Source organism: Ursus maritimus, unplaced genomic scaffold (genome assembly GCF_017311325.1).
Source record: "Ursus maritimus isolate PB19 unplaced genomic scaffold, ASM1731132v1 scaffold_10, whole genome shotgun sequence".
NCBI lineage: Eukaryota > Metazoa > Chordata > Mammalia > Carnivora > Ursidae > Ursus > Ursus maritimus.
The window spans coordinates 142,724-152,181 of NW_024423344.1; the positions used below are offsets into that span (position 1 = coordinate 142,724).

Consider the following 9,458-nt stretch of genomic DNA (forward strand, 5'->3'; position numbering starts at 1 on the left):
GATTGAAAGTGAGGGGGTGGAGAACGATTTACCATGCTAATGGACCTCAAAAGAAAGCTGGGGTAACAATCCTAATATCAGACAAATTAGATTTTAAACCAAAGGCTGTAGTAGGGATGAAGAGGGACACCGTATCATACTTAAGGGGTCTATCCAACAAGAAGATCTAACAATTATAAATATTTATCCTCCTAACTTGGGAGCAGCCAGTTATATAAACCAATTAAAGAAACACATTGACAATAATACAGTAATACTAGGGGACTTCAACACCCCACTGACAGCAATGGACAGATCATCTAAGCAGAAGATCGATAAGGAAACAAGGGAAACATTATTATTTCAAATAATGAAATCAAAGAAATAGATCGACAATAATACAATAAGAGTAGGGGACTTTAACACCCCTCTCATTGCAATGGACAGATCTTCTAAGCAGATGAATAAAGAAACAAGGGCTTTGAATGACACTGTGAAGGTCCACCAGATGGACCTCACAGATATATACAGAGCATTCTATCCTAAAGGAACAGAATAGACATTCTTCTCAAGTCCCCATGGAACATTCTCCAGAATAGATCACATACTGGGTCACAAATCAAGTTTCAGCTGGTACCAAAAGACGGGTTATTCCCTGCATATTTTCAGACCACAGTGCCATGAAACTTGAAGTCAACCACAAGAAGAAATGTGGATGGAGCATAAATACATGGAGGTTAAAGAACGTCCCACTAAAGAATGAATGGATCAACCAGAAAATTGAAGAATTAAAATATACATAGAAGCAAATGAAAATGAAAACACAACAGTCCAAAACCTTTGGGATGCAGCAAAGGTGGTCTTAAGTGGGAAGGCCTTCCTCAAGAAACAAGAAAAGTTTCCAATACACAACCTAACCTTACACCTAAAGGAGCTGGAAAAAGAACAGCAAATAAGGCCTAAATCCATCAGGAGAAGAGAAATAATAAAGAACAGAACAGAAATCAATGATACAGAAATGAAAAAAAAAAAAAAAAACCAAAAACAAAAAATAGAAGAGATCAGTGAAACTAGAGTCTGGTTCTTTGAAAGGATTAGTAAGATCGATAAATCCCTAGCCAGACTTATCAAAAAGAAAAGAGAAGGGACCCAGATTAATGAAATCATGAATGAAAGAGGGGAGATCACGACTAATGCCTTGGGTCACTAATCAGGTCTCAGGTGGTACCAAAAGATTGGGATTATTCCCTGCATATTTTCAGACCACAGTTCTTTGGAACTTGAACTCAGTCACAAAAGGAAATTTGGAAGGAACTCAGAACACTTCGAGGTTAAAGAGCATCCTACTAAAGAACGAATGGGTTGACCAGGAAATTAAGAATTTTAAAAATTCATGGAAACAAATGAAAATAACACAACTGTTCAAAACCTTTGGGATGCAGCAAAGGCAGTCAGTCCTAAGAGGGAAGTACGTAGTAATACAAGCTGTTCTCAAAAAATTAGAAAAGTCTCAAATACACATGCTGACCTTACACCTAAAGGAGCTGGATAAGTAACAGCAAATAATACCTAAACCAGGCACGAGAAGAGAAATAATAAAGATTAGAGCAGAAATCAATGAAATAGAAACCAAAGGAACAGTTAAACAGATCAGTGAAACTAGAAGCTGGCTCTAGAATTACTAAGATCAGTAAACCCCTAGCCAAACTTATCAAAAAGAAAAGAGAAAGGATCCAAATTAATAAAATCATGAATAACAGAGGAGATATCATGACCAACACCGAGGAAATACAGTTTTAAGAACATATTATGAACAACTATATGCCAACACATTAGGCAATCGAAGAAATGGATTCATTCATAGAAACACAAATTACCAAAACTGAAGCACAAAGAGATAAGAAAACCTGAACAGACCCATAACCAGCAAAGGAATTGAATCAATAATTTCAAAAGTGTCCCAACAAACAAGAGTCCAGGGCTGGATGGCTCCCCAGGGGAATGCTACCAAACATTTTAAGAAAAATTGATACCTGTTTTTCTGAAACTTCCAAAAAATAGGGATGGAAGGAACTTCCATACCTGGCCTCTATGAGGCCAGAATTACCTTGATCCTAAAACCAAAGACCCCCACTAAAAAGGAGAATTACAGACCAATATCCCCAATGAACATGGATGCCACAGTTCTCACCAAGATACTAGCCAGTAGGATTCGGTATACATTAAAAGGTTTATTCACCACGACCAAGTAGGATTTATTCCTGGGATACAAGGGTGGTTCAACATTAGCAAATCTATCGATGTGATATACATCACATCAATAAAAGGAAGGACAAGAGCCATGTGATCCTCTCAATTGATGCAGAGAAAGCATTTGACAAAATACAGCATCCTTTCTTGATTAAAGCTCTCCACAATGTAGGGAAAGAGGGAACATACCTCAGTATCATAAAATCCTTCTGCGAAAAGCCCACTGGGAAATCCTTCTCGATGGGGAAAAATTCAGAGCTTTCCCCCTGAGGTCAGGAACACGACAGTGATGCCCACTCTCACCACTGTTGTAGTACTAGAATTCCTAGCCACAGCAATCAGACAACAAAAAGAAATAAAAAGCGTTCAAATGGCAAAGAAGTCAAACACTCACTCTTCCAAGATGACATGACACTTGATGTGGGAAACCCAAAAGACTCCACCCCAAAATTGGTGGAACTCATGGAAATTCAGCAACGTGGCAGGATATAAAATCAATGCACAGAAATCAGTTGCATTTTTATACACCAACAATGAGGCAGAAGAAAGAAGTTAAAGAATCAGTCCCATTTACAATTGCACCAAAACCCTACGATATCTAGGAATAAACCTAACCAAAGAGGTAAACGATCTGTATTGAAAAATCTACGGAACACTTGTGAAAGAAATTGAGGAAGACACAAAGATATGGAAGAACATTCCATGCTCATGGATTGGAAGAAAAATATTGTTAAAATGTCTGTGCTACCCAGAGCAGTCTTCTCATTCAGTGCAATGCCTATCAAAATACCATCGACATTTTTCACAGAGTTGGAACAAATAGCCGTAAAATTTGTATGGAACTAGAAAAGACCCTGAATAGCTGGAGGGATGTTGAAAAAGAAAACCAAAATTGGTGGCCTCACAATCCAGATTTCAGGCTATATTACAAACCTGTGATTATCAAGACAGTATGGTACTGTCAGAAAAACAGACACATAGGGGTGCCTGGGTAGCACAGTCGTTAAGTGTCTGCCTTTGGCTCAGGGCGTGATCCCGGCATTCCGGAATCGAGTCCCACATCGGGTTCCTCTGCTGGGAGCCTGCTTCTTCCTCTCCCACTCCCCTGCTGTGTTCCCTCTCTCGCTGGCTGTCTCTCTGTCACATAAATAAATAAAATCTTAAAAAAAAAAAAAAAAAGAAAAACAGACACATAGATCAGTGGAATACAATAGAGAACCCAGAAATGGACCCTCAAAGCAATGGACAACTAATCTTTGATAAAGCAGAATAGAATAGCCAGTGGCAAAAGGACAGTCTCTTCAATAAATGGTGCTGGGAAAATTGGACAGTCACATGTAGAAGAATGAAACTGGACCATTTTCTTACACCATACACAGACATAAACTGAAAATGGATGAAGACCTAAATGGGAGATGGGAATTCCTCAAAATCGTAGAGGAGAGCACAGACAGCATCCTGTTCAACCTCGGCTGCAGCAACTTCTTGCTAGACACATCTCCTAAGGCAAGGGAAACAGAAGCAAAAATAAACTATTTGATCAAGTGAAAAAGCTTGCACAGCAAAGGAAACTTGACAAAACTAAAAGGCAGCCTACGGAATGGGAGAAGGTATTTGCAAATTACATAATCAGATAAAGGGCTAGTATCCAAGATCTATAAAGAACTTTTCAAACTTAGCACCCTAAAAACAAATAATCCAGTCAAGAAATGGGCAGAAGACATGAATAGACATTTTTCCAAAGAAGACATACACATGAAACAGACACATGAAAAAATGCTCAGCGTCACTCAGCATCAGGAAATACGAATCAAAACCACAATGATCACACCAGTCAGAATGGCCAAACTTAACAAGACAGGAAACAACAGATGGCAAGGTCATCCCTTTTATATTGTTGGTTCTTTTGCAAGCTGGTACAGTCACTCTGGAAAACAGTATGGAGATTCCTCAAGAAGTTAAAAATACAGTTATCCTACATCTCATCAATTGCACTACTAGGTATTTACCCCAAAGATACAAATGTAGTGATCTGAAGGGGCACCTGCACACCTCAGTGTTTATAATAGCAGCAGTGTCCAGAGTAGTGAATCTGTGGAAAGAGCTGAGATGTCCATTGACGGATGATGAATGGATAAAGATGTTACACACACACACACACACACACACACACACACGACTATTACTCAGCCATCAGAAAAGATGAATACTTATAATTTAATTACATGGATGTGCATGGAGCTGGAGGGTATTATGCTGAGCTAAATAAGTCAATTAGAGAAAGATGTTTATATGGTTTCACTCATGTGGAATATAAGAAACAGCACAGAGGATCATAGGGGAAAGGAGGGAAAAGTGAATGGGAAGTCTTCAGAGAGGGACAAAAAATGTGAGAGACTCTTAACTATAGGAACAAACTGAGGGTTGCTGGAGGGGAGGTGGACAGGGAGATGGATAATTGGGTGATGGGCATTAAGGGAGGGCACGTGATGTGATGAGCACTGGGTGTTATAATGTAACTGATGAATTATTGAACACTACATCTGAAACTAATGATGTACTATACTTTGGCTAATGGAATTACTTAAGTAAGTAAATATATAAGTAAGAAAATATATAGGTAAGGAAATAAAATAAAACTGGTGTATTTCGGGGCACCTGGGTGGCTCAATCGGTTAAGCATCTAACTCTTGATTTTGGCTCAGGTCATGATCTCAGGGTCATGAGATCAAGCCCTTCATTGTTGGCCTCCACCCCTTAGCGGGAGTGTGCTTGAGATTCTCCCTCTGCCCCTCGTCCCCAATAAAGAAATAAATCTTAAATTCCTGGGAGTCATTCATTCTCTTTCTTTCCTTTAAATTAAAAACAAAATATATGTACACTTCTAACCACAGTCTGATAATGTAAATGTTTCTAATTTTAATTTTTTAATACTCAGCTTGTTTTTGTTTTTTAATTTGAGAGAGAGTGTGCATGTGTGAGCTGGGTCTGGGGGGCAGAGGGAGAATGACAGAATCTCAAACGTACTCCCCAGTGCGCGCAGAACCCAACATAGGGCTTGATCTCAGGACCCTGAGATCGTGACCTGAGCCAGAATCAACAATCAGACGCCCAAGTGAGTGACCCATGTGCACCACTCAGCTTATTTTTTAAACTTGAGGTATAATTTGTACACAAACACCCATGTATTAAGTGTTCAGTTAGATTTTGACAATTGTATGTACTCATGTAATCACACCTGAAAGAAAATACCAAGCACTTTGATCATCCCAGATGCTTTTGTTCTGCCTTCTCCAAACTACCCCTCCCATTTCTCCCTCCGTAGGTGTATTTATATGCTATGTACTGAAAATAAAATCATACAGTGTGTGCTCTCCTGTGTGTCTGTTGTCTTTTAATTGTTCAGCATGGTTTGAGATTTGTGTTTTTTCCTTTTGATACTTAGTTTTTTTTATTTGGATGTATCATAATTTATCCATTTTCCTTTTGATGAACATTTGAATTATTTCCCAATTTCTGACTATTATGAATAAATTTTGTGAACAGTTTTTATAAGTCCTGTTGTGGATGTGTGTTTTCATTCTTCTAGGGCAGATACCTGAACGTGAATTGCTGGGTCCTATGGGAAGTATTTCTCTAGCTTTATGAGAAGTTGTACTATCTGACACTTCCATGAACTAAGTGTGAGTGAGCCCTTGTCTTGTAAAGAATGAGAAATAGTTTCTCAGACACTTTTTTAAAAATTTTTTGACGATTTATTTTAGAGAGAGGTTGGGGGAGGGGCAGAAGGAGAGGTAGAGAATCTTCAAGCAGACTCTCCCCTGAGTGAGGATCCTGAAGCGGGGCTCAGTCTCATGACCCTGAGATCATGACCTGAGCCAAAACCAAGAGTTGGACGCTTAACTGATTGTGCACCCAGGAGCCCCTCTCACTTTTAGAAAGCGGTTTTATTGAGGTCTTTTGTGGTTCCACATACAAGTTTTAGGATTGTTTGTTCTAATTCTGTGAAAAACACTACTGGTATTTTGATAGGAATTGCATTGAATCTGTGTATAGCTTTTGGTAGTGTGGACATTTTGATGATATTCTTCCAGTTCATGAGTGTGGTGTATCTTTCTGTTTGTGGTGTTTTCAGTTTTTTTCCATCGGTTCTCAGAGCACAGGTCTTCCACCTCCTTGGTTAAATTTATTCCTAGGTATCTTATTCTTTTTGGTACAGTTGTAAATGGGACTGTTTTCTTAATTTCTCTTCTGCTACTTTGTTATTAGTGTGTAGAAACGCAACAAGTTACTGTATATTCGTGTACTATAGTTTTATTAAATTTATTTAATAGTTTTTTTGATGGAGTCTTTAGAGTTTTCAGTGTGTAGTGTCGTGGCATCTGCAGATAGAGACAGTTTTACTTCCTCCTTACCATTTTGGATGCCTTTATTTCTTCTTGTCTGACTGCTGTGGCTAGAACTTCCAGTACCAAGTTGAATAACAGTGGTGAGAGTGGACATCCTTGTCTTGTTCCTGACCTTAGAGGAGAAGCTCTGGGTTTTTCACAGCCATTGGCTTCTTTGTTTCAGGTTACACTCCTGGCACACCTTACAAAGTGTCCTGTTCCCCCACCAGCGGGGCAGTGCCACCATACTCCTCCTCCCCCAACCCCTACCAGACCGCTGTGTACCCTGTGCGAAGTGCCTACCCCCAGCAGAGCCCCTATGCGCAGGTATGCCTGGGGTGTGCTGTGGGTCTTACAGCGGTGCTCATGGGCACTGTGCATATGGGAAGGGTTGGTTCTGTCTGGGCTCTGATCCATGGGGTGTGGAGCCCTGTGGCAGTTGTCTCTCCTCTTTTCCACAGCAAGGCACGTACTACACACAGCCTCTGTATGCAGCACCCCCTCACGTCATCCACCACACCACAGTGGTGCAGCCCAATGGCATGCCGGCGACGGTGTACCCTGCTCCCATCCCTCCACCTAGAGGCAACGGCGTCACCATGGGCATGGTGGCTGGGACCACTATGGCCATGTCAGCAGGTGAGTCCTTGACCCTGGGTTGCCTGTTTTACAGTGGCATGAGAGCCGGGGGAAGGGAGAGCTCACTAAGTCTTTGACCCTTGGTTTGATTTTTCATGGCTCAAGTTGTATGGAAGGACATACTCTTCAGGAAAGGAACAGCATATGATCTTTTTCTTTCCCTTCCCTTCATTTCCTCCTCTTCTCCTTTCAGTTGAGAGGAGTCTGGGTCTGGGGTTTAGAGTGACAAGCCAAGAACCAAGTACCATTCCAGTGGGCATGACTGGATAGTGATCTCTGTATTTGACGGGTGAGCTGAGCCCTTGGCAGTAGGGCCGAGGAGTGGCCAGTCCCCACCATGAGCATACCAAGCTTGAGCAGAAGGGGATTACTTTGTGTCTAGGTGAGCTTGCCCTCCCGGTACCTCCCTTTAGTGTGGGCTGCCTTTGTAGGGCAAGTTGTGTGAATGTTGGTGTTTGCATAAATCTAAGAAGACTGGCTTTGTGTTATTAGTCATAACAGCTACTTGTAGAAATCCTTGGCATTGATCGACTTTATTTCCCAAGGCTTCCCTTGGTCAGAAAAATAAATCTCAGAGACATGAGACTCCTGGGTAGGATGTGCACATCTTCTTGGAACTGTGGAGCCCCTGGGGACTTGATGTAACGTCTAGGGATTGGGTTACCTAAGGTGGGCATGAGTTGTCTGTGGCTGGGCGGCCAGGCACACAAGATACACTTGCTTGCCCTTGGTTATGGGTTTTTTTTTTTTTTTTTTTAACTTCAACATAGGGAGATTGTGCCAGAGAGAAAGGTGTGTGTTTTCTGCCCAGAGTCTCCATTGTAATTGGGTTTGTCATACTTACCTGTGAAGGGACAGAAACTGCATGTTTGAGGCATGTGGAGGGAGGGATGGCAGGCTGTGGGCTGGTTGTGGGCAGGGAGATGGAAAGTGAAGAGAAGCAAGGTGAGGCAATTAGGTTTGAGATTCTGCTTATCTACAGATGGGCTCAGGGAGTTGCTGAGTTTTCTGTAGTTAAAAGGGAAATATATTTATCTTTGTGTACTCAGAAGCTCATGTAGTTTGAAATCTTCCCTTTCTTCAATTTATTACTATCTTAACCATTTTTAACTGTATATAGTTTAGTAGTGTTAAATAAGTATATTCACATTTTTGTAAAACAGATCTCCAGAACTTTTTCACCTTGCAAAACTGAAGGTCTGCTCATTAAATAACAACTCCCCTTATCCCCTGGGCCCCCCACCCCCAGCCTAGCCCCTGGCTACCACTATTTACTTTGTCAATTTGACTACTCAAGATACTTCATATAAGTGGAATCCTTTTGGAGGTATCTTTTTGTGACTGGCTTATTTTACCTAACATCCTCAAGGTTCATCCATGTTGTAGCATGTAACAAATTTCCTTCCTTTTTAAGGCTGAATAATAATTTTTTTATTTTGTCAATTATCATCTGATTTCCAAAAATCATTGAGTATGCTCTTGTGAAGGGAAGGCACGAAGTCTTTTACAGACATTATCATATGAGCTTGCTGTGATCATACGACTTTGAGTTGTGTATGATCAGAGTTCTCATGGCACTATAGGTCAAGGCTACCCCTCTTCCTGTGTACCTCCTTCCTTTCAATGCATGCCAGGTCAGAGCCCTCTCGTCAGGCAGCATGGAGCTGTGTGGTGACACAGGTTAGCCTTGTGTGTGGGTGGTGCTGCCTGCCACTAAGACAGCTGCTCTTTCTTCCAGGTACCCTGCTGACCGCCCACTCCCCAACTCCTGTTGCCCCCCACCCAGTCACTGTGCCCACGTATCGGGCCCCAGGAACACCCACCTACAGCTACGTGCCCCCTCAGTGGTGATCACCCTGCAAATGTAAGTGACCGGTGAAACCTGTGTCGGCTCTTGACTAAAGTGCATTTTTTTTCGGTACAGAATGACAGATCTAACATTTTAAGCACTAAGGAGAAAAATGCTACCTGTTAATCCAAGAGCAGTGTGGTATTTAAATTTTTGTTCTTTATTGGGACCCTAGAAAGTAGAAGAAGGAAGGAAACCATTGAGTACTTGCTGTGTACACTATAGACTTTGTTCCTTTCCTGTTGCATGCTCTAATCTCCCACTGCCTTCTGCAGGAAATAGGATTCTAGTTGTAACTGGAAGTCACCCTGAGTACCAGGGGAACCAGGAGCAGTGGTCTTTCCTGCTGCTGC

At 41.4% G+C, this 9,458-nt stretch overlaps 1 protein-coding gene across 8 annotated transcripts in view; it reads left to right on the forward strand.

Moving 5' to 3' along the window:
- FAM168B (family with sequence similarity 168 member B) overlaps positions 1-9,458 on the forward strand; it is a 40,598-nt gene that overhangs the window by 26,407 nt on the left and 4,733 nt on the right. For all 8 annotated transcript variants that reach the window (XR_005832145.1, XR_005832143.1, XR_005832146.1 and 5 more), the window contains 3 exons: positions 6,802-6,944; positions 7,079-7,256; positions 8,995-9,120. Coding sequence is in view for 5 of the 8 variants with exons in the window: in XM_040621022.1 (XP_040476956.1) it covers positions 6,802-6,944; positions 7,079-7,256; positions 8,995-9,107 (434 nt within the window). In the remaining 3 variants the exon portion in view is untranslated. The remainder of the gene's footprint in view (positions 1-6,801; positions 6,945-7,078; positions 7,257-8,994; positions 9,121-9,458) is intronic.